The sequence below is a fragment of the Hyalella azteca genome, unplaced genomic scaffold (genome assembly GCF_000764305.2).
Source record: "Hyalella azteca isolate HAZT.00-mixed unplaced genomic scaffold, Hazt_2.0.2 contig12682, whole genome shotgun sequence".
Taxonomy (NCBI): domain Eukaryota; kingdom Metazoa; phylum Arthropoda; class Malacostraca; order Amphipoda; family Hyalellidae; genus Hyalella; species Hyalella azteca.
Genome location: NW_025942634.1, coordinates 47333 through 74696, shown reverse-complemented (window position 1 = coordinate 74696; position 27364 = coordinate 47333). Strand labels below are relative to the sequence as shown.

The 27364-nt window shown below is 37.0% G+C and overlaps 1 protein-coding gene across 1 annotated transcript in view; it reads right to left on the bottom strand.

Moving 5' to 3' along the window:
• Positions 1 to 27364, bottom strand: part of LOC108669334 — a 79431-nt gene that overhangs the window by 40005 nt on the left and 12062 nt on the right. Inside the window, exon 2 of the mRNA XM_047883356.1 lies at positions 447 to 464. Coding sequence (XP_047739312.1) covers positions 447 to 464 — 18 coding nt within the window. The remainder of the gene's footprint in view (positions 1 to 446; positions 465 to 27364) is intronic.

Genomic DNA, 27364 nt, shown 5'->3' with positions numbered 1-27364 from the left:
ACAAACCGGCAGAACCGTGCATTTTTTTATAACTGTGCAATTAACTTAACAAACTTACAAGGGCAATTTTTTATTCCTTGTACAAAACTTTAGCAAAAACAAACCTCATAATTAATGAAACGTACATATGTCCATCATTCTGAAGAAGTGAGCTTGAATTTGTTGTCCCTATTTTTCAATAAAGGTTACAAAATACTCATCAAATGAGCTTATTTCCCTATTAATTAATTATAATACGGGTTTAGTTAGAAATGATTGAATTTCTAAGTCAGTGTTAGCTACCGGTCAAAAAATTGGCAGAACCACCTGCGAGGCATTTCAAAAATGTAAAATAAATCAAACCAAAAATTTCTGAGGCGGTCCAGCTTTAAAAAATTCTGGAATCATTGTTAGAAGGGAGAATCTGCAAACAAACTTACGCTTGTAGAAAGAAAAGAAGAACTTACAGCGTTACCAGCATTTGTCTGCGATGGAAAAAAGGTAAACAATTAATGAAAATGCCATTTTAATAACACCGTTGCAAAATAATATTGATGAACGATTGATGATTGATGAAATTATCTTTTGAGTAACATTCAGAGCAGCCAAGGTTGATCGCAAGTAATATCCGTCTCCGGTAGTAATTTCTGTCTTCACAACTAATTTCTGTCTTCGGTAGTAATTTCTGTCTTCACAATTAATTTCTGTCTTCGGTGGTAATTTCTGTCTTCGGTGGTAATTTCTGTCTTCGGTAGTAATTTCTGTCTCCGGTAGTAATTTCTGTCTTCGCAACTAATTTCTGTCTTCGGTAGTAATTTCTGTCTTCACAATTAATTTCTGTCTTCGGTAGTAATTTCTGTCTTCACAATTAATTTCTGTCTTCGGTGGTAATTTCTGTCTTCGGTAGTAATTTCTGTCTTCGGTAGTAATTTCTGTCTTCGCAGGTAATTTCTGCCTTCGGTAGTAATTTCTGTCTTCACAATTAATTTCTGTCTTCGTTAGTAATTTTTGTCTTCGCATGTAATTTCTGTCTTCACAGGTAATTTCTGTCTTCGCAAGTAATTTCTGTTTACACAGTTAATTTCTGTCTTCGCAAGTAATTTCTGTTTACACAGTTAATTTCTGTCTTCGCAAGTAATTTCTGTTTACACAGTTAATTTCTGTCTTCGCAAGTAATTTCTGTTTACACAGTTAATTTCTGTCTTCGCAAGTAATTTCTGTTTACACAGTTAATTTCTGTCTTCGTAAGTAATTTCTGTCTTCACATTTAATTTCTGTTTATAATAATAACCTAACCCCCTTGATATTAGTAACTGCCCAGCACACGAGCTGCAATGTTTCAACATTTAAGACTGGATTGGGTTTTCGAAAACGAAATAATGGCAAATGGAATAAAAAACATGATCACCTGTAAATAATTTAAATTAAACTAAGCTATTGGGTAAGTCAAAGGAAAATTCTGAGCTCTTGCTAGTGAATGCATATACATATGTATGTATGAAGCACATATGCATGTTGTGGATGAAATAATGTTGATGGTCCAGATCGTTTTTGATGGAATTAATGTAATTGATTTGGATAAGACTGCAAACTTTAATGTGGTAACAATTGCAGACAATGAACTCAGTGTTTCAAGTAAACAGTTCAAGTAAACAGGCTGACAAGATTTAATAAAATAAGAATTTGATTAGGACTAAAAGAATACACTGGAAATTGTTTATGAGTATGTCATTTTTTCTAATGAATTTCATGAGTGTATAAATGTTAGTTGCTTGATGATGCAGCATCAGTTAATAAATGTTTTGGTGTTTAGCTTGTACAACGTTTTGCTGTACTACTAGAATTATCTCATGCAGATTTTAATATTATGAAGACTTTTCAATTTTGAAGAACTTCCAAATATGCTTCATATTTGGGTTTGATCAGACATTTAAAAAATGTGCGCGATGTTATTGCTTTAATTAAGCAGTTGAAATGCGTTGTGGCAAGCCACCATCTCATTCGAAGATAACTTGGTTGCAATTAACCCTCTACCTTAGGCGACACGTACACCTAAGGTTTGTTGAACTTAAATAATTAGCTTCATTACGCTTTAAATGGCCCACTTAGGCCTAATCTTTTCTTCCTGCTTTTTTGCAATTAACTGAAAATAAATGAAGCTTAAAACTTCGCAAAGCGTGAGTCTCGGATACGCGTCTGAGAGTTCAAGGAAGACGATTGCAAAAGTTTTAGTCTCGCAGAAATATGTAAACCTGAGTTTTCTGTGTAAACCTGACCTCACTCTGTTAAGAAAAAAATAAATTAATTTAAAAGAAAAATTAAGCCTATTTTAAAATGCTAAATGTCAAGAAAGACACAAAAATATCCTTTTGTTTGATCTTGCATGGATGTCTCGAAAATGTTTAAGAAGATTTCCCGTTCAAGGGATTTCTTTCTTAGCCAGAGATATGAACAAAAATCAATATACAAATATTCTTTTACATATGCAGTTTTCTTTATCATTAGCTCCCAGAAGTCAACGCAAACCGACATAGGAGATATTTTTATTTCGTAACAAAGTTTCAAAATTATGTATTCGCAAAAAAAATTGTCAGGGTTTTTTTAAACACTTTTCTTTATAATTTATGTTTCTTCATAATTGTATGAGTTCGTGATTTTAAACGCGAATTATCAACTAATCAAACCTTGCTAACATTTTTCATCCGTATTGAGAGAACTGCATAGTTGAACTTACGAATTTCAGGGCAAGAATCAATCACTGCCAAATGCCTAAATAGTCGTTTTCAATTATAAGCCTAAAATAGGTCCACAATTAACATAAAATGGGAATGTCATGCATACCTAGTTATTTTACAATGTGTAATAAAATTGACATTGAAATTGACACATATTGAATAGATTAACATTCAATTAAATTAACGGAACACACAAGACAGCAATCAATTTACACATGTTACAAAATTTGGACTATACGCACAAAATGTGTAAGCAAATTCAAATATGCAATGCATAACATGTATGCTTCCGGGGAATACGATCAAATATTTATTCCGTACATCTTTAAATTTGCCTATGCTGTCAAACAGTTATCCGATGCATCTTTAAAACTTGTAAATTCAATCAAATAGTTATCCATCACAATTTAAAGTCGATAATATAATCTCAAATAATAATCCAATCTAAATTAGAACAACATACGATATTTTCATCAGCCCAAATAACAAATTAGGATTACAATGTTTGATGATACGAAACAAAAAAGACGAACTGAATTCCCTGAGAGCTCAGAATGTGCCACCGTCCGACTGCCAACATGTTCACCGCGCGAGACATAAACGCTTTCACTTAACTTAGAGACCAAATGCAGTTTGTTTCTGCATGAAACAATAGTTCCGAAATTTGATGATTTTAAGGTTACCATCATTACAGTGCTATTAAAGCAAAGAGCGGCGTTAAAACAAAGAAACCAAAATTATAAGATTCGAAGGAGCCTTTTTATTTCATTTAAATTCATCCTATATTGATCAATTTAAATTAAATACATATATTGTATTCTTTGTAATTATGAACAAGCGTGAATAGGACTTGCATGCGTGTTCAGCTTAGACTTGCAGAGAACATTCATTTGAAAAGAACGTATATTGGTATTCTAAGTCTTAAATTAACTTAAAAATGTACTCCCTCATTCTTTTTCACTTTCTCCATTTTGTTTAATTTCACTTTGGGTTCGCACGAGAAAACTGAAAAAATATATTACCATCGTTTCCGAATTTCTAAATATTTCACTAGATGTCAATTTTTTGGAACTCGTAAATTCACAAAAATGCTTCTAGTTTTCGATCGTTGTCTTATGGAAAAACACAAAGAAGCTTATAACGTAGAAGAAATAATTTCGCAGAGCAAAGTGATATGAGTGCACCAGTAGAATATTTGGTTTTGCAATTGCCTTCATTACGAGATATTTGGTTAACTGCAGTGCGCTCGAGCGAGCGATGCGCGAAGCTATCACCTCGCATTGCGCACTCGCGAGACTTCTTGCATTTTAACAATCACATGATTGGTGGAAATGCATCCATGCAAATTGTTGTAGATAATTGTGAATTGAAATAGTATTATGAACAGAAATTCCAAACAGAGAGATCAATGCTTCCATTCAAGATATATGTTATAATATTACAATAATACAAGTTGAACAAGGGCATCTAGTTTTAATTCAACTTATGAAATTAAAATGAGTAGTCCAAAATCAAAACGGGAAAAACACTAAAAAGAAATATAAAATACAATGACGTTTCATCATTCTTATGTAGTCGTAAATTATTTAAATTTAACCTCTGAACATTCACTTATCATTGACATCTTAATCCTTTACACCTTAAATTGATCCTTGTTGAAAAATATGCAGTAATCTATTCTCAATTTTATTCCAGGCAAGAACGCCTCTGCCATTCTAATCCAAAACATACTTCATTTGAATTGACTTTCAGTAAATTGGTTCGTGAAGGGAAGAAGAAACTTGCAGAAATTTTCCATATTCGAATGAGTGGTGAATTTTGTACACAATTTTGGACTCTTTATTAGGACGTTCAGCTGCTAACTTCACATTTTAAATGGATTTAAACAGGATTTTTCTGTGACCAAAATAATAGGAGATGCCTTTAAACGAACAATAACAACACGGTTGTCATTCACATTGTGTCGGTCGGAGGCGACGAGCCGATTAGATTGCTGATCTAACCGAGGGTTAGAGCCCTGATCTAACAGAGGGTTAGAGCCCTGATTTAACCGAGGGTTAGAGCCTGATCTAACCGAGGGTTAAAGCCCTGATCTAACAGAGGGTTAAAGCCCTGATCTAACAGAGGGTTAAAGCCCTGATCTAACAGAGGGTTAGAGCGCTGATCTAACAGAGGGTTAAAGCCCTGATTCAACCAAGGGTCAGAGCCATGATCTAACAGGGGGTTAGATCCCTGATCTAATAGAGGGTTACAGCCCTGATCTAACCCAGGGCTAGAGCCCTGATATAACCCAGGGCTAGAGCCCTGATCTGACCGAGGGTTAAAGCACTGATCTAACCGAGATTTGGATTGATGATGCACACCAATATTTGTCTGACATAATATGGCCAGGAACCGTGCCAATTAAACGTCGCAGATAATACAATATTGCAGTGATGTAACATCATCAACTATTAAAATGCAATAATGTATACTTTCTTACCATGAACCAGTCTCTCAGGATGCAAAGAGGGCTTTCATCAATCCGGAGACTTTACAATAGTTTCAATAAGGTGATGAGGTAAGACGGATGGGTGATATCAACGTTTTATTCATACACAATGGCCCTAGCCTGGACTTCATTTACAGCTAAAATAAATAATGAACTTTTTGGGACTAAGCGAAAAAAAAAACACTTTCTGCACATTCACATATAAAGTTTGGTTTCTTGGCCATTATTCTAGGTTGATTCCAAGCTTGCGAGTCGAGGCTGTCGAGTTTCTAAGAAGAAGGTAAAATTTAATATCATTTAGTAAAAATAACTCATCATTTTCAACCCCGTAATGTGATAATTGACGCAGTAGCTTAACATAAAACATATCTTCACTGAGGTACCTTTGATGAATAGAATTGAATAAATATGGTTTCTATGTTTCTAATATTACTTTCGTAAATTATTTACTTCATGTACGCCTAATGAGCGTCTAAAAGTCATACGTACAATAAACCAATTTGTATTCAACGAATCCAATACCATCACAAAACAATTTTCAAAATGTGTATATTGTTACATCGGTATCGATATCATGCAAAGATAAAGACGCGCTAGCGCGCGTGTTAATCCTAAGTAAGTGCGTAGCGCGTATATAAAGCAGCTGTAATGGCAGTGACGCAGCCGTGGCCAGCGGCTGTACGTACGGCTGCCAACAGTCACTTGTCTTGCTGTGGCGATCTTGCTAGAGCTGCTCTTGAAAAGAGTCCCGCTCTTTCATGGTCACTTTACGCTGATGTTAATGGTGTTTTTAAACACATAACGAAGAAATATTTACAGCGTTTAGCGTATTTCTCGCACCATTTTCTATTTATTTTCAGGTAAGGTGAACAATGTAGGATACAAAAAGAGCTTAAGTTTAAACGTAATTTAAGTGAGGAAATTCTTTAGTTTCGATAGAAAATTGTGGTATTTGTACCCTAAATCTTCAGGACTCTGTTAAAAAATACAACATACGCTTTTAATTAAATATTAGTAGTAAAAAGTATCATTTTAAGGTAGTTAATTGGTGATGTGATAAATCAATAAAGGCTGCAGATTACAATCGACTTAGGCAGTCGCTTCCGTTAAAACTTTATAAGCGTCAGAACATTTTTGCAGCCCAGATGACTGTCAGAAAGCACCAAAAAATCTCTTTCCATAAAATTTTAAATCAGAATGAAATTTGCCCTATGACCGACTTTAAACAATCACGGAACATTATAAAATAATGTTGCTCTTAAGATGAAAACCTCACATCAAGGGTTTATAATAAGACGTGTATGCTTGCGCAAAAAAATATCTTCCGATAAAATTTAAAATCAGAATAAATTTGCCCTTAGACCGAGTCTAAGCCATCAACGAAGACTATAAAATGATGTTGTTCTAAAGATGAAAACCTCACATCAACGGTCTATAATATTACGTATTGCGGCTCTGCAGATTTACTTCGTTAAAAATATGTCGCGCGTTGTAATTACAGAGACGGAAGGCTGGTGGTCACTTGACCCCGAGAGTTGGCACTGTGGTCGGCCAACAACAACAATCTTGTTGCCAATAGTAAAGTTGCTTAGTATAAGATAATAAAGTCTGGGGAGACTTACAGTAAGATAATAAAGTAAGATTAGTCGGGCGCTTGTCTTGGTGGAGGTATTAAATTGCACCACGCGGGAAAAATGAGATAATAAATCGCGTTTTTCAGATGTTTAAATGAACATATGTACCGCAAGTGTCAGCAGGCAGACCACATGAAACTGAAAATACATTTACTTGTGCAGTTTTTTTTACTTTGATGCCACCTTGTGCATTTAATTTGACCACAAGATACAGGGATGATATTTCTCTCGTATTTACCTTTGCGAGTATCACGCCAGTGACGAATCGTTTGTTTAAGTAAAACTCATTTACGTATATATCCAGAGGTGTTGTTCGCCTAAACAACCCATAGCTACAACCCATATCAACAACCCAAATCAACCCATATCAACAACTACCCATATCAACAACCCATATCAACAGCCTCCCCGATGACATCGTTGGCGCTCCAAGCATGAACGCGTTCAAGAACAGACTAGATAAAGCTATGGAAAAATATATGTTCAGATTTGAAATGCCTAGCTCCTTATCGAACCCGGTGAAAGTCGAGTAGCTACTTCAAACTATCGCCAGTTATGAAAAGATCCGGGCAAATGACACGAGTTTAGATCTATGAACAAGGCACGAAAAGGAAAAGAATCGGTGACAGGCCACATCAGGCCTACACTTCAGCGCCGACATCACTATGTTATGTTATGTTATATCAACAACCCATAGCGGTGGGTAAGAAATGCTAGATTTAGAATAGACAGACTATTTTTATTTATATTAATGAAAGTAAATAATTTTACTTCTTTCGCTAGCAAACTTTATTTTCTTCGTAACTACTTAATAAATAAACAATTTCAACTTTAGTGTTGCTACATGAACTCTAGAGAAAAATTACATGAAGTTCTTTGCACTAATATTGCGTATAAATTCTTACTATGACTTCAGGGTGTGACACATTAGTAAATTCGATATACTAAGGCAATGTACTTTATTAAATAAATCACGAAGAATTGAATTACCTATTTTAAAAATGTTGCATTATCGTCCATCCTTAAGAACAGGCGAATATCCTGAATTTATTTTCTGCTTCATTATGTGAGTCCCTATCATTTGAAAGCAATCAAGAGGGAAACAATAAAAAATATAACTCAGTACTCACTGCAGTGAGTGACAGAGAGCGCATTTTCTCGTGAAGTGGAAAGAAAAGAGGAAGAGGAAAAAGTGAAGTCACGGACGGACGGACAGACAGACAGACGGACGGACAGACGGACATGGCGAGCACAATAGCGCCTTTTTCCATAAATGAGAAAATGCGCTAAAACGCTGCCTATGTACTCCATCCATTTAACAAATATGTAAACCACAAATTATTACAGAGCTTCACAAATGAATTAGTCGCTGAAAACATATCTCATTGCCTAATCTGAATGAGTAATGAGACTTGAAAATGACATAATTTTTCTTTATCGCTTCAAGTCTTTTCATGATATGAGCTTCTCCCTGTAATGATAGATGATACATGCATGAGGCTTCGTAGAATACATAGATATTCCTTTATTCATCCGGATCGAAAAAAAACATGTAAGGAGACCTATTTGGGTCATTTTTAACCTTATATATAAACTATACTGCTACTATAAATTTCAGAAGGGCATTCTGCAAGTAAAATTGATAAATTTGCACGATGCTACAATTAGTTTATTTCGTTGGTTCTCTTCATTTTTACTCTCGTTTAATCTTCAGGGAAGTGTTTTCATTATCTAGAAGCTTCTTAAATAATTCTTATATGCAAAACCTCAACAAATGTAGCTGAATTTCTGTAGCACCGCTGAAGTATCGAGGATATTTACCTTAACGGCCTTGCCGTCTATAAGGCTTTTCGAATTGGGGCACTTTGAAAAGAACTCGATATTCAATTTTATGTCCCTATTCAAGAGTGCCTTCTTCCGAGCTATTGCACACAGTACATCCTTGTCGATGAAGTAAATTGCTTTTATCAGTTCACAGGAAAATTTTAAAGTTTTTTTTGAGTAGTTTCTTATATCATAAAAAACCATAGATTCTTTGAACAATAATTCTGTATATATTAATTTTTGATGGTAGTTTGTTAACCTCAAATCACAGCACAATTGCACGTGTCATGAATTTTTCAATAGATAACTTAGATAACCAGATAAGCATTTTTCCATGCATCTTGAAGCATTCGGTTATTGTAACATGGCGTTGGGAGCTTCGAGGTGCATCCAAGTGCTCAAATATTTCATAAGGCTAAAGCTGAGATATCGGTTTCCATTTGGACCCAAGACAGAGATATTCGGTCCGAGACATCGGTCCTGTAACAACAATTGATGCTCGCTGGACAGCTCCTATATGCTGGATTAGGGCAAATTTGTGTCCCATCTATCATTGTCCTTTTTTGAGGCCATTTAGGGACATTTTTAGTTTCAAATAGTGAATCATTAAAATTATAGCTGATCCATCTTAATTTAGCCCGCAAAAGATTTGTGCGTAATTGGTCGGCAAATTTTCTAATTCTCACCACTTACCCATACCTCTCCTATCAATGCAAATGTATTATAGTAACAAACACAATATCTTCTTAAAACGTTTTTCTTAGCTTAGCTTCGCGTTTGTTTGTTTGTTGTTAAAATTGACAACGAAAATTAGCCCACTTCTGATTGCTCTAGAGATCTGAAATTCGGCGTGCAGGCTATTTTCGCCTAACAATTTCAGATACAATCATAAAAACTTGCAATTAGAGACCTAAATTAGCTTAATCGAGTAAAGTATATATATTTTAGAATATTTTTAGTATGTTGGGGAGTCCGAATAATATGTAACATTAATTAGGTCCAGCATTAAAACTGATTAATAAACGTTGCTAGAATTTTAAATCTAGAGACACATGTATAGCAAGGAACACACATTCCCACATACATATCTAGAGACACATGTAGCAAGGTGATCATTTTATAGGTGGGAATGATCATGAATATCTCTTGAAAGATTTTAAGGCAAAAGAACCTAATAGTTAATAATTCAAAAGGATAAGATATGTGCACGTGCGCCTTACAATTAATTCTATGGAGAGAAATTTTATATGGCGTTTATTCAATTTGGATGCCACTTCAGGTTAACAGCAATCACTACATTGTTTGGCCGAATGCAACATTAATAAAAACAACTGGCATTAAAAAAAATAAAAGAAGAAAAATATCAGAAGTGTCTTATAAAAAGCTACAAGATAATTCATTAAAGGCCGTTGTAAAAAAAGATGTAAAAGCGCCTCGCGATCGCTCGAGTTTTAAATTTTATTGTAACTACTACTATTGTTCGAAAGTGGGGAAAGCTCAAAAAATACAACAAATACCCCATAAATGGCTGAAACTTCGGTGGAACTCTGTTTGCGTCCCGCCCATCTCCTATTTGAACTTCGCTTATTTTACGACCATCTCCTTTGAACTTCGCTACTAGTCGCTAACAATGATTTTGAGACAACAATATTGAGGTTTGGGGTAACGAAATATTGAGGTTTGTAGTAACAAAATGCTGAAGTTTGGGGTGACAAAATATTGAGTTTTGGGTTAACAAAATGCGGTTACAAATCCATGGCAATCCTGGGGGTTACTAGTACACGTGTGAAATCATAATACTATTCAAATATGTGTGTGAATTTGATATTAAACATCGATATTCCTTAAGATACATGTTTGTAAAGAAAAATGGATTAAAATACCAGCAAGTATATATTGGAAACTTGTTCAAAATTACCTTAGCGAACTTATGGATTTTTTTTACAATAAAAGCTATGCCATCAGGTATCAATTCAATAATTCATCGGCTCACTTTTTTTAATGACCCGTAATAATTTATTTCTTTGTGAGTTATTAAAATTTCAAATAGTTTATTCATTGATAATTTTTGTCCTTATAAGACCAACATATCTTGTTTTGATTTTCATTATACACCGAAATATTTCTTGTACCTAATACTTTAGTTACCCACAATCATTGAAGCAAAATGTTAGTTTGTACACCAAAATTTGCACGCTTTAGATTCTCTTTGAACTCGACCCGCGGGACTTGTTGTGATGTTGACTTTGGCATCGACATCGTCGAAGGCTGAGTGAAAAACGCGTCTAAACGTTTCGTCTGGCCTTTCGACTTTTTAATCACATGACAAAGACATTTTATCAATTTGAATGGAAACTTAGAAATTTTAATACGACAACTAAACTTTATTGATGAATTGAAAAAATTTATGACTTCTTTCTCAGCGGACATCGACAAATAAAATCCGACAACGACAAGTTATCTTTAATAAAAAAATTAATCTTATCTAATTTAAGACCTACTATAGAGAGAACCCATCCATTTCTTTTCAACTATAACAATCCCAATAAAAATAATCTATTTCTTCTGCTGTACTACTATTCCTATTTAAATTGTAAATTATGTACGGCAATTGTTAAAAATTCAAAGCACGTACCGACTGCAAAGCCAGCGAAGGCCTTCCAAGTTCTATGACCTAAATTCCGATAAGGAAATTTTGCCAAGACTTTGCGCTGGCGGATTCCAGCACGCGCTCAGCCCTCGAGTGCTTCCGCAGTGCACGGCGCTCGATATTGACAACTGTCCCGAAATTTGGAAAGTCAATAAAAGTGTAAAACGCACTTCGAGATTTCTGTGTTAACAATACAAACGTATAATCATCCTTTTTTCCTTATTTAGGAGCATATGCCCTTTTATAATAATAATTCGCGTTTAATTTTTCATTAATAATTGTGGTATGATTCTCTGTCCAGCTTGCAATCGCAGCGGTACAGTGAACCTGTTTGAATGATTTCTGCTACTCTGCTTGTGATATAATATGATATAATATATTATAATATGATATATAATATGTTATAATATGATATATAATATGATATAATACGAGTATGTTCAGTGAGCTTCACTTACCCACAATAAACAATGAAGTAACAGTAACATCTCCCACAGGAAATGATTTTTTTCCAATGAAAACAGCAAAGTTTAAAATAAGATTAATTATCTCGTATCAAGAAAAAAGTTGCACTATCATGAACAACATTTGGCTGTTTAATTTTTAACTGGCAAAGAGCGACGCGGAGGTTATAAAGGTTGTGGATTTGGAGTCCTTCCGACGCTCGCTGCTGGGAATTGAATTATTCGAATTATTTTTCACCGAATAAAAAATTCATGATATTGAGAACGATTTTCTCAATAGAAACCCCTGTATCTTTAATCGGAAATGATTCCAAGAGATAATCCTGGGAAACTTCGCATCATGGGAAGTTATTGTAATTGATACACCGCTTAGTCCATGGAGCTAAATACTTGATTAAGTGGCCACCCTGCGGATTATGTAAAAGGTAGCGCGACGTTGCCTTTCTTATATCCAATCACCGCCCCGAGCAGATATTATCAATCTTCTAAACTGACGCGTTCTGATGATCAGTTTATGGTCAGCCCCACCCTATTTTTCAAACCTTATATCAATATTCTGTTCATTCATTAAATAGTCTTTATCAATAATCTGTTGCGTCAGCGCCAGAATATATAAGATCATCAAACGGGAAGAAAGTAGGCGACGTAACACGCCCAATTTTAGTAAGATATGGAATCCTGTAACGCATTATATTATTATTTGTTACACAATTCAGTTATAATTTACTAACATTAAAAGCCACGTTTATCGTTTTCCTCTCGATTTTTGTTATGAAAGTAAGAGTTTTTCGAGGAGAAGTTAACTTGGATGACTTCAGTTTACTAATGTTCATTTCGCATAAAATTGCATTCTGGTCTCATTTTACGCCCCTAAGTTTATACAACTGCGCTCAAACTTTAAAAGTATCCACCTACACGACTTTAGCGCTTCAAAGTCTTAACAAAGGCATTAGAGATGTGCATCTTTTAACGCTTCCTTCTCCTCGCGATATCGAAGAATCAACATGAATTATCCATGGAAATTTCGCCGAGCTACTAAAAAAACGTGACCTTGAAGAGCAGACTTGATGTGATGAGTTTCCATTTCTTGCCTTCATAAAGTCTTTAACTGTCTCATTCTATCACATTTTCTCTTCTTGACTTTCTCGTGCTCGTTGATAAAAGACGATAAAAGCCGTTAGCTGCTAAGAAATGCATTGCGTTCTTCCTCCTGCCAGGGTTCCTAGGAGTAGAGAATAACGGTTTCTGGCTACATAATATGACTTAGTTATACATAATAATAATAATACGTTATTACTGGACGCACGGTAAAGGTACATCATTTGCAGGACCACAGTGGCATGCACATGAGGTGGGAGGCACTTGTAGTCGAAATATTCATTCCTTCATAGAACTTGAAACTGTTAGTGCAGATGACGTAGAGTTATGGCCATAATTCACCTTTTGTGTTAATAGAGTAAATGTATGTTTAGTTATTATTACTAAAATTCTCAACAAAATAACGACATTAGCATTTACTACGCTTTTCAGATTATCTGCACTTGTGATTCAGATAAATTACATTTGAAAGGAAAGGACACAAAAGTTTTAAAAGAAATTATACAAACAAATTTAATATGCAGGGTTGAATAATTTTTAATTTAGGTAAATATATAATAATCATCACTGAAAAATACCTGAAGATAATTTTACATACCTCAAAGATATTAAACAGTAGAAAAAATCTGAAACAAGAAACCACATGCAATTAATTTCCGAGCTCTCATAAAAGGTTTCATTGAACTCACCACACGTGTTACCTCGCCTCGGTCAATGTATACGCATTTAAATTATGCAACGTCCATCGCCCCCTCCCTCGCAACTGCAGACCCCGGCACAAGTGATGCGGTTAGGTTAGGTTTTATCCTTAAATCCGGAGTTATTCTCTCCGTGAATCCGTACGCATGTAATTACAGACCGACGCGGTAGGGAAAATATCGACACGGCAGGGACAAAATATTGGTAATTGGGAAAAAGTTTGTTGTGGTGTTCACCTTGCCCAAGGAAGTTTTTTTCGATTTTAATTCGGCCACAAAGATTAAAAAACATTTTCCAAATTATCATGGTAATGCATTTAGATTTAAATAATTTAAATAATTTCAGAGCATCTTTATTTCTTTAAAGAAATTACTTAGCCCACTGTGAAGTTGTGATCAACGCACAAATGTTACTAGTTTGAATCACGTCTCGTGACAACGGTCACGGCAGGTACATGTTCATTGCTCATATCTAATGAAATTACATTCATTTTCCAATAATGAGCAAAGCGCGTGCAATGCCCGATCGAACGAAAATTCGTGAGAGATCAGGCAGCCTATAACGACCAGACCTGCTATCCTGATAGTCCTATAACGACCAGACTTGCTATCCTGACGGCTCTATAACGACCAGACCTGCTATCTTGACAGTCCTATAACGACCAGACCTGCTATCCTGATAGTCCTATAACGACCAGACCTGATATCCTGACAGTCCTATAACGACCAGACCTGATATCCTGATAGTCCTATAACGACCAGACTTGATATCCTGACGGCTCTATAACGACCAGACCTGCTATCCTGACAGTCCTATAACGACCAGACTTGCTATCCTGACAGTCCAATAACGACCAGACCTGATATCCTGGTAGTCCTATAACGACCAGACCTGATATCCTGACGGCTCTATAAGACCAGGCCTGCTATCCTGACAGTCCTATAACGACCAGACCTGCTATCCTGACAGTCCTATAACGACCAGACCTGCTATCCTGACAGTCCTATAACGACCAGACCTGCTATCCTGATAGTCCTATAACGACCAGACCTGATATCCTGACGGCCCTATAACGACCAGACATGATATCCTGACGGCCCTATAACGACCAGACCTGATATCCTGACGGCCCTATAACGACCAGACATGCTATCCTGACAGTCCTATAACGACCAGACCTGATATCCTGACGGCCCTATAACGACCAGACCTGATATCCTGACGGCCCTATAACGACCAGACCTGATATCCTGACGGCCCTATAACGACCAGACCTGACATCCTGACGGCCCTATAACGACCAGACCTGATATCCTGACGGCCCTATAACGACCAGACCTGACCCCCTGACAGTCCTATAACGACCAGACCTGATATCCTGACAGTCCTATAACGACCAGACCTGATATCCTGAAATAGAAATTTTATTTCAATTGGTCAGTAATTAGATTTACTTTTAGAATGTATGTGTATGATCATCTTAGTAACTTTGCCATCTGGAGTTTATTCTGTATTAAAACATTCGAACGAAATAAGGTGCTGGTAAAATCGCGCAATAAAACATTGTCAGTTTCTTAAAAATACAAAATGCATAATGAAACAGGACAATCAACAGAGTCCAGCAAGAAAATACCGACACGACTTCAAAGATATTCAGAATTCTCGTTGCTCCCTTCACACATATTTCAATATACTTTCTATTATATTTTATTTTCAGTCGTGAGCTGAGTATGCTCGTCCCGTCATGACAGTAACTTTGGAAAGGGTAACATTTTCTCGCAAATATTAACTCGGCTCTCGGCATCACCGTAAAAAGCTGGCTGATAAATATTCGATTTTTACAGCGTGTAGTGGAAAATAGAGGTGAAAATGCGTCATCTCAGCGACCATTTTTCGCATACTTTTCAAGAGCTCAAATTACAGATTATCATAGTAAAGAAAAAATTCAAGCAAGCTGGTTGATAACAACACTTCTGTATTTTGAAAGGAAAAGCATACGGGGCCTTTATGCGAGTTAATTCCACTCGCAATTGTTCCCAACTTTCCAGGGATTGAAAAATTGTTATAGCCTACAAGCGCCCACAGAAATCCCAACACATCAGGGCAGGAACGTCAACGGAACGTGAAGTATTTTCAATTGATTAGGTCTCGAAATTAATAGCTTTTTATTTTGGAACTACTGCCGCAAATGCCATTGATGGCCGTGGCTTTCCCGCCACGGCCAATTAACTCGAGTCCTTAATATGCAAAGTGGCCGCGGCATGACCGATCATAAATTTTTTATTCCAGTAGCTGAACTTGGAAATAAATTTTTGAAAATTATATAGTACAATTCTATAGAGTGAATGTTTAGTTAACTAATTATGGAATTCCGAGGTAGAAAAATGAGCTGTTGAAAACATGAACCAGTGTGGGAATAAATAATGCGAGAGGCAACGAGTTGAATTTATTAATTATATGATGATCCCTAAAGTTGCTTCACAAGAACCGGGTATTTAACAGCGGCTACGATTGGACGCGCCTCCCGAGCATCGTGGCACTCGACAGTCGTCAACAAAAAATCGAGGTCCGAACTTCGGAGGTAAACGAATAGTACTAGTTTTGGGATAAATATTGAAATAGAAAATATTAACTAAATGCACTAACTGGAGATTATAAGTATTAGATTGATATATTGCAAAGAGATGCTGCTCAAGTTTGCACGTTGAATTTTGTATCATTACGTCAATTTAAAGACATCCCTAACTATTTTTCTAATTTATTTGGGCACGAGTAAAAAATCTACCCTCCGATGGAGGGACACCGCGCATCAGTTTTCGAAGCTTAACTCCCAGAATGCAGAATCCGTTCGATTGCTTGGCTAGCTATCCTCCAGACGCCGTGGTACTAATGTCCTATGTCAACTAGACGTTCCTTATGCTGAGTCCGGATTCAGAAGTTCCGCAAGCGTTAAGTCAGTTACGAGTCCGCAATCAATCGTCAGCTATGGAAAGATCGGGTTCCAAAGGCCGGATCCTTTGTGAATCAAGTCACGAAAAATTCAAGAATCGGCAACAGGCCATGGGCCTATTTATTAAATGCCGACACTTCTATTCTATTCTATTCTAAGCGCAGAAGGCACCGGTTCGCTTAGCATAGTACGGGTAGCCCGCCGTGGTCTCCTTAGGGCCCACAAGGCAGCCATGCACTGCCAATCCTTGATCGCTCTGCAGATCTCTAATGACTCAAATAGACGGCTTGCATTGCAAGCAAAGAAATATCGTTAGTGGGAATCATTCTGATGAGACGACGAAGAGAAGTGTTGCCGATAAGCTTTTAGAGACGCCGGTCAACTGTATGCTTGCTTTGTGATAATTTCTTACGGACTTCATAGAATAGAAAAGAAAAGAAGTGTCGGCACTGGAGAAATAGGCCCATGGCCTGTTGCCGATTCTTGTGCTTTTCGGGACTTGATTCACGAGGAGTCATGCTAAGAATGCTAGGATCGGTGTTCTTAGAGCGTGACTGCGAGCAATAGACTCCTGTGAAAGGCTGCTTTCTTGGACACGTGACAGGCACAGGTAGTAATGTTGCTGGTAGAGGCGGGACGTAAACAGAGTTGCTGGTAGAGGCGGGACGTAAACAGAGTTGCTGGTTAGAGTTGCTGGTAGAGGAGGGACGTAAACAGAGTTGCTGGTAGAGGCGGGACGTAAACAGCTTCCGTGACGTAACCCCTTAAGAAATTGTCCCATGGGGTGAGATCAGGTGATCTCGATCTGTGGCCAGAAGTGTAAAGCCGGAACTTTATTTCCTATGCATCCTACCCAACGCTCAGGAAGTGAATGATTAAAAAAAGTTTGGACATCAAGATACCCGAATACAATTCATCAAGAGTTCAACGTTTGAATGGGATGAAAAAAAAATGGAATCATCCGCTTTCCGTTGGTGTATGAATTATTCATTTTGAATTTATACTTAAATAAATACGAATTTACTAAATTTGGTCTATCATGTAGAATAACCCCGTATAATAAATTCAAAATATGAGATATAAAATAAACACAAAAATGGAACATAACCTTAAATAGTACTTCGTTTCAATAAAAATCGGTTAAACATTTGTTCCCGCTAAGGCGGATTGCTCCTGTGCGAGCTTTGCTTTAAACCGGATTTTTTGTTCCGATTTACGATAGTATAACAAATCGAGCTTATTAATTTTATTGCAGGATAGAGCCCGACCCGCTCAGGCAATATTGACCTGATCTTGAGGCTTTCGTGACCTCGTTTTTTGTGGTCCTGCAGGTCAGGTCACTTGACAGGCAAAGGTCACGATCCTCTGAAGCTATCCTGCCATGGAACTGTAATTACTTAGTGATCTCATTTACGGTTACTTTGTAGTTACTCGGAAGAATACGAGTAAATAATACTGATGATAATGATAATTCATTATCATCAGTATTCACCTTATTCTAATAATGACCCCACATTTTTACGGTCTAATGTAGTGTGCTGTAGTTTGTATAGTGTGGTATAGTGTGATGTTCAACAACAATTTTGCTTTCATTTATTAATAAATTCGCCAAAGAGTAGAAGGTGACGATAATGAGAGGGAGTGTCTTAAATTTTAGTTTCCACAGCTGACAGTCGCGGTCATGCAGGTTGATCAGAGCCTATTTCGATAATGACGGAAAATGCTCAAAATTGGCCATGCATGGTAGCGGCTTGCAAGATGCCAGAAGATACAGTGCAGCGAAGATGAATACTGTGCGCTTGACTTTGATGTAATGCAGAGCACTATAGGGGAAGATGCCGCTCACTTCACACCGACATGCAGTACAGTGCCATCATCTGCACAGCCCTCATTAGTCGCTTAAATGAGGCTCGCTATTCTCGTCCTCTCACTGACAGAAGCTTCCCTCAGATTCTCCGTGGCTCTTGGTGACCTTCATCAGCTTTCACTGTCATTTATCGGGCCTTGTAAAAGCCTTCATCGAGCCCTGTTGGCTTAGGATCCATCATTGGTAATCTTATATAGGCTTATAGTGGTCTTCTTTATTGCTCGCGGCCTCAAACTGGTCTGCCTTCAATCGATTCCAGTGGCCTTCGAAGATTCTCAGCAACTCTCTTGATGGAATTGCTTCCATAGGCCATCACGACCTGTCAATCATTGAGCCACTCAACCAACTCGCTTTCATATTGCATCGTGACTTAATGGCGGGTTGATCCATGTTCAAATGACAAACGTTTTAATGTTTTTAGACGTGCTAGAAATGTTAGAAATTATCGCAAGTATTTATCTTAACAAATGTAATAAAGAAAGTTCTTTGTATGATTGAAAGGCGTAAGCTTTATAAATTTTCAAAATAAGAAGTTCTTTCAACTCCTGTTGAAGATCCCGTGAGTATCATGGATACTTCGCTGATCTTTGGATATTGTCTCGCCTGCCAATAACATCACAAAAACTTGACCGTTGAAAGCCCTCACGGATAAAACTTTTGACCGTTCAGTCATGAGAGTTTCGGGCGGTTTCACTAACGAGAATAATGCATTAAAATAAGTAAAATAAACTTGCTTTTTGATGGAGTTTGTTAATTAAATTCTTTGAAATATGCTGGAATAATGGAGGCTTTTCTTATCTAATTATACCGGTTTATGGAAGTCTCTAACTCATGATAAAATAAGACTTTAGCTGCGCACACGTAATATAATATTTAATATTCTAAAATCCAGTTAATATTTTTAAGCAAAGACTTGAATTAAGCATTAACGAGTGGGCGAGCTCTCGTGACTCAACGTAGGCAAACAAACACTAAAATTAACTAGAAGCCAAATAGACCTTCAAAAAGGTGATAATGCAAATTAAGATAATTAGAATTTGTTGGATATCGCATCCCAAATTGATGCTGAATAATTAGAAGTCTATATTCCTTGGTGTGGGTTGCGAGATTAGATTTATTGTAGTTCTACTATTTTTCATGCACTCCAAAAAATTTTTGATATGATTGTGTCTTGTTCTCGTTTCTTTCTCTCATTGTCAAATCGAGAACAAAAAAAATCCTTTTGTTATGCACTGTAAACATTCAAGCCTGAAAAAAATTCAGAGCACATCAAAAATATATTTGAAATAGAAGTCCACACGCCAGCAAAGTTGACTGAAGCCTGCTGCACGTAATTTCTGCATGTAATTTCTCCCGTAGCAATGGCATTGGATGAAGTGTTATGGTTATACGATGCATTGTATATGCACGGCTGAGTCACGCGATGTCGCGATGTCCTGCTTCTTGTGATCACACTTGCCGGCAGGCTACAACAAAGATTTCCTGAGCAAATGAAGCTGATATGTCGATGCTGTGAATTTTGTATGGCTTAATTATGCAAACCAATTCGTAGATTGAATTGGTACTAATTACTGTCTGCTCGTGAACAGCAGTGAACAAAGCGAACAACGTTTAAGTACGTGAACATAATATCTGCACCTGAGCAAAGCATCTGTACGTAAACAACGTATTGACACTTACGAATAATTACAAGTTTAAATGAAAATTACTGAACTCTCATCTGCAAAACCGTACCTTTGAACAATTTTAGATGGTGAAAAACCGCCATTTAGATTGAATTGGGCCAATACTGCAATGCTTTATTCCAAATTAGTAATATTTTATGTCAATGAACTCTTAATACACATATTTCTTTCTAAAAATCGTGTTTAGCTAAGATACGAACATTCTCAGATTAACATCCGCGTACCTATATAAGAGTTTCCCTAAATTATATAGTAATACAAGCAGAAGATTTACCCTATGTAGAGTGCACTATATATGCTTAACCGGAATACCATCATAAATAAAATGATCAATTTCTCAATATATTGGCACTTTTGCCACGGATTACACGCTGTCAGTATTGAGTAAAATTAAATGAGACTCCCCATACATCACGTGGTCAATGCTGACTGAATACTGCACGTTGCAATTCTGTTTAAGATCGAAGAGGGTCACCACGTTATGGGTAGTCGTGTTCAATTTTGAATTTAGAAGAAGTTTGTCATTCGTCGGCCGTATATTAGTAGGATATGTTGTGATAATTTGTCACCATATATTAGTAGAACAAATTACAGTATTCATACAGCAATGGCCTAATGAATACTCAGCAGAATTAGTTTTGCTATTTAGCCATAAGCGGTTGAACTAGAACTGGAGCGAATTGATGTAGCCATTGCACTAACCTATAGTGCTGCCGCTGATGATGGACATTATCCAGCAGGTTTTATATATGCTCTTCATGTAGTCTTTGTAAGATCAAAGCGAAGAGAAGCCGCTTTGATCGGCCGTAATTTAAAGCCAAGGCTTGATAATTGATAGTTGGGGGATGGGGTCTTAGAAGATACCAAAATTATCGTCTCTATTTGATCAGATACAAAACGCGTTTTTTCCACGAGAGTTTCCGACTCCTGTGTAGTGTCTTATTATTTGTCAAGCGTAGAGTAACGCTCAGCGAATTTTTATTTGCAAACTTGAATTTACAAGCCAAATACGTCGTGTCTATAGAAGCATTATATTGATTGTGCAGTGAGGTATTCGAAGCCTCATTATATGATCAATGCACGAGGTTAACTGTTTCAAATTTCAGCAGTGATTTTACAAGCTTTTCGTGCTATTCGGTACCAATTAGGCAGAGTGTTTACTGAATGACAATAACGTGATTCCTTCAACGGAAACATAAGGGATTTTTTTGGTCGCTTTAGATCTGGATTACAAATTTGCGATTCCGCTACATTAAATTGCAAATTTCGGGTCTTTGTGAAGGATAGCTCCTCCGTAAACGCAGCGCCCTGCAAGCGGTGACTTGGAGCCCGTCATTTGTGTCGTATTCCTCGGCGGTTTCGATCCACCGAGTTCGTCTCGGGCACTTTCATCTCCAATTACTATACTGGCTGGCATCCAGGAAGTCGTGGGCAAACATTTCGCCTGAAATTCAGTCCAGGAGGAGAAATAAAATCCTTCAAGCCACCGGAAGCTATTGGCGGTACAACGCCTAGTTTGAGTGGCATTCGCCGTGGCATTTCTATATATGTAGGCCTATTCTGAGTGGCATTCATTGTGGCATTTCTATATAGGCTCAGAATTGCCTGCATTTGACAGCCATTTTGCCCGACGAGCAGGTGCCCTAGCATGCCACACTGAACAACATGAGTACCATCTCCAAGCAGATTATTTCTAGAGTTACTGCATGAAAAAATTTATGACGTTTTTAGTGTTCAAAATGTTATTGAATATAAGAACATCAATAGAAGGGTTACATTATCCACATTTTGCCTATTAACTCATTTACTGGTTGCCATTTTCTTTGCATACTGACATAATCTGACATGACGGAAAATTTCTTAAAATTTTTAGAACATAAATCCAATTTTGTTGAAAAAGATCACACTTATTACACATTTTTCATGTAAAATGGAATTGATATAATTTGCGTGAAGCATTATAAGCAAAAAATTCTGTAGCAAAATTGGCTATTTGCTTCAAAATTAGCATCTGAGTCTTTCTAAATTGAATTCTTTTGTATTGCACCAGAGAAATTCAATAAATGTCACTCAGCATGAGCGCCACAGTAGAAAATGTTGGCTGGTATGTCTTTTCAAATTAAAGAAAAATTCTTAAGATCTCAAAGTTAACTCACCGCACGAACAATTTGTGATTTTTATTTGCATGCTACCTTAATTAGTAGCAAATCATTAAAAAATAATAATTTTCTGCTGCATCTATACGATATATAAACTGACGAATACGACAGCCGTTTCACGACAGGAAACGGTAAGTAGACCCCTACGATTTCAATGCATAACTGTTGTGTCACTAACGTCACACAGTAACTGTTGTGTCGCTAACGTCACACAGTGACTGTTGTGTCGCTAACGTCACACAGTAACTGTTGTGTCGCTAACGTCACACAGTGACTGTTGTGTCGCTAACGTCACACAGTGACTGTTGTGTCACTAACGTCATACAGTGACTGTTTTGTCACTAACATCACACAGTGACTGTTGTGTCACTAACGTCACACAGTGACTGTTGTGTCGCTAATGTCACACAGTAACTGTTGTGTCGCTAACGTCACACAGTGACTGTTGTGTCACTAACGTCATACAGTGACTGTTGTGTCACTAACATCACACAGTAACTGTTGTGTCACTAACATCACACAGTGACTGTTGATTCGCTAACATCACACAGTGACTGTTGTGTCGCTAACATCACACAGTGACTGTTGTGTCGCTAACATCACACAGTGACTAGCTGTTGTGTCACTAACGTCACACAGTGACTGTTGTGTCGCTAACATCACACAGTGACTGTTGTGTCACTAACGTCAAACAGTGACTGTTGTGTCACTAGCATCAAACAATGACTGTTGTGTCACTAACATCACACAATAACAATAGTGTCCCAAACATCACACAATAACAATAGTGTCCCAAACATCACACAATGACAGTAGTGTCCCAACCGTCACGCTTTGTTGAAGCAGACGTGACAGTTTAGTTAAGAAATACATGACACTTTTTCAGCAGCAGCGCACGCTGCTGCCAGCCTGCCAGACGGCGAGCGTGACTCGTGCTAGACAGGCTCAGAGCGTATACGCTCAGACTGTCAACCGTACAGCAATGGATTAAAATGAGTAAAAAATATAACTCAGTACTCACTGCAGTGAGTGACAGAGAGCGCATTTTCTCGTCGACGAAAACGTGAAGTCACGGTCGGACAGACAGACCGATGGACAGACGGACATGGCGAGCACAATAGCGCATTTTTTCCATAAACGAGAAAATGCGCTAATAAGAGGGTTTTTCATCAAAATATATTCAATAACTGTTAATGTCGAATAATGGAGTTTATAAACACAAGATAAAGAATGAGTTGATCAAGTTTTATTAAAAAAATGTAAGGGAAGAATTAATAATTGTTACTAATCATGAGAGCAGTGTAATTTATTGCTTTCATCAAGTTTATTTCAATGCATTGCATCTCTTGGACATATGAAAAATCAACATATCATTTGAACGATGATGTATAATATAATGGATTAATTTAGGGTTATCTTGATTTTAATTTTTTGCGTCATATTTCACATGCGCAGGATCCCAATGTAAAATAAAAAATAACGATAATAATAACTTGAAATTTCATCTCAATTCAAGCAAAATCAAAGGAAGTAATTCAACCAATCGCTCGAAATTATGAGAAACATACTGCTAAGCATTATAATTAATTTATATGAGAACTTGGTTACATTACTGAAAATAACTCATGAGGAAAATCAGCGCGTAGTTTTTTTTTTGTGGAGTCCAAACTCAGGCGTACGTAGTTCGTTCCCCAGGTGCACATTTAGAAGAGAAAATTTCGCACCTTCTGACAACTCTTCACCTCGCTTCACGAAACTCGTACAAGTCGTTAAAACATGCGACGTCGAAGAGCTCGGCGTCCGTCACAGTTCCCTCTATTTGTACTAAAAAATAAGCGAATAAAATTTTTATCTATGTTTATATTTGAAGCGAAGCGTTTCATAGTCGAAAGTTTAGGAAATTCATTCTTTCCAGCTGCGACAAAATTTTTTTCTCGATCCTTTCCGTTTCATGCTAAACAAACATAACATGTTTCATGCTAAACAAAATTATGAAACATGGCTTGCTCGCAAATATAAAAAATATTCAATCCTGAATTATGTCATCAGTCTTCATCTAATTTCATTTTTCGTACAAACGCTGCACCCAAACTTATAGTTTTTATTAAGTGCTTTCATATTTATTCTGCACCAATACCAAGCACTTCAATATTTTTATTTAAAGTAAAATGCAGTTCTGTCAACATTCGTGTTTACTCGATCACAGAGCTCAGGACAAGGTACTGTGCGTGTGTCTTTGTGTGTAGCTCAAATCTACACAACTGATGAGATCTACACACATCTACACAACTGATGAGATCTACACATATCTACACAACTGATGAGATCTACACACATCTACACAACTGGTCTGCAGTTTCAGGCTGTCCAAGTTATCTGCCCTCGGAGCGAAATTGAGTTACAATCCTCGATCAGAATCCGTCATTGCGGACTAGTTTGCGATCCCGAGCTATTTATAACGAAGTCCTCCATCACGGCGGGAAACACGCGACAGGGCCAATTGTACTGAAACAACAGCGTCAAGACTACAACATAATGACTGGTATAAATGATTCTTAATGAGAAAATTATCAATTCAACGATGAATAAAAGTCGATATTTTACAGAAGAAGGAAGAGAAACAAAAAAATGCGTGGCTTGTTTAGATGTTTGGGAGGGTAGAAACTTGAAAAAGTGACCGATGGTAAAAGCCGATGCATACATCAGTTTTTTGGGAGACAATGTCATTGAATAAAGGTATCAGTATATTGAAGGCTTCTATAAAATTCACATCTGGCGTGAATAAATAAGCTCACTGCATCGCGAAGGAAAACGAGGAAGAAAGGGATATAGTATAATACTCGAGGGGAAAAACTTTGCGCAAAATGAATGTGTATAATAAATTTTGAAGTGCATAAATGGAGTTGCACGAAATTATAAATTTTTGGACGAAATATGAGCGCATAAAATTTTCGCATAACATCTTCACTTGAAATCGTTCTGCCTTTTTATGGAAAAAATGCACTATTGTGCTCGCCATGTCCGTCCGTCCGTCTGTCTGTCTGTCCGTCTGTCCGTCCGTCTGTCCGTGACCTCAAGTTTTCGTCGGCGAGAAAATGCGCTCTCTGTCACTCACTGCAGTGAGTACTGAGTTATATTTTTTTGCATGTATGAAAAGATTGCAGTGAGTATTTCAAGCTCTTATAGAATAGAATAGAAGTGTTGGTACTGAAGAAATAGGCCCATGGCCTGTTGCCGATTCTTGTACTTTTCGTGACTTGATTCACAAGGTATCCGGCCTTTGGAACCCGATCTTTCCATAACTGACGATTGATTGAGATAGCTGCTGGACTTATTATATTAAATTTTATACGTGATAAAAAAATTCGTGATATCAACAAGTCCGAGGTTTTCGCTTCTCTTCGAATTTGAAGCCCACCTTTGAGCAATCAAGTTTTTTGATCTGCATTTTAGCACCCACGATTTTCAGGCAAGATAATGCGGTGCCATGAGATCTTTGTCCCAAATTTACCAATTTCTCATGGCGAGAACAAACGAACGTCATGGGATATGAACTTTATGCTGAAGTCAAGGTTATTAAGACACCACAAACTGGAATTCTCTGTTAAGGATCTCTAATCGTGAAGAGCTAGGCAAAAGGTCTGAAATAAACTGCGAGTTCTGTATTCTAATTTAAGTTTGGAAATTTCTTACAAAAAATACTGTAAAAATTTCATGAATATTAGAAACTTTAATGAGCGCAAAAGTATTTAATTCGCAAAAAGTGTATTAATTCAATACATCCCTGCAGGCATAACAACAGAATAATTTTGTTTTAAGTACACCAAACAAAAAATTTACGCTCAGATACATGTCATTCGGTTAGACATTATTTGCTTTCTTCTATGTAAGGGGCGAACATTTGATCCCATGGCAGTGTAGCGCAGGAACATGCATTACGTGCATGAAATTTTAATCTGGAAAAGTGTTCAGTTCAATCGGATAATGTTTTTTTAGCAATAAAGGTGTGTTATCTCATACACATGTGTTTTCTCATGCACGTGTGTATGAGACAACACGTGTATGAGATTCGATGAGCATTCGATGCTTAGCAATTTAAAAAAAATTATATCGTTAATTCTAAAAGGGGATGTGATGCTAATGTAATTTTCTTATAAGCCCACCAGAATTCTATGTGTAGATATCAGCCAAGGAGATTCCTAAAATAAAAGTACAGAATTATTAATTCGGGCGTAGTTGTTCGCTCTGGAATCCAAAATATTTTATTTTCAGCCAGATTGCGAAAACAAGAACCTGAGGTCCGACCTAAGGAGCCGATAAATGAAAAATCAAAGACGAAGACATTTGATCTTGACCAGAGTCCAGGATCCTGACTAGGAAAACATCCTCTTGAAAATTATAGAAGGCTTATTTCCTGCATCCAAGCGAACAGAAGTACGATCGTGGACTTTGAAGCGTTTCTTTGAACCGGAAAGTCGAATATGCCAGCAACATGCGTAGTAGAAATTAATAAGGATATAAAAATGAGAGTAAGTTACAGTTTCTTTTCTAACTCATAATATCTGTTCTGTTTAGCATGAACCGATCTGATAAGCTTTATCTAATCGCAAGCAATTAACCTCTAAATATTTGGTTGATTCGATTCAAAATGGTATTTGCCTTCAAGATGACCACAATTATTCTATTTAACCTTATTTAACCTCAATTTTTGTGATTTCCAGGCTACATTACCTCATAGTTTGGTAATGCAACGTCGCTAAATATGAATTTTCCCTTAGGTTTAACGAAGAGTGAACAGATGTCAGAAGAGTGAACAGGTGTTCACTCTTCCCTAACAGGTGTCAGAGAAGAGTGAAAAATTTTATTCTCCGTTACCTGATTAACTTTGCTAAATTGAATCAAAATCCAATTATTTCAGTAAGCTTTACATTGAATCTCGATTCAGAAGCTCTTGTACTGATGGTTTTTAATTAAGAAATTGAAGCGACGACGTATGGCATCGAACGAATTTTCTTATTTCATCGCGCCGAAATGTTGAGCTTCAACACGTGTATAATAAGATGAGAAAGACAACACGTGTATGAGAGAAAGACAACACGTGTATGAGAGAAAGACAACACGTGCATGAG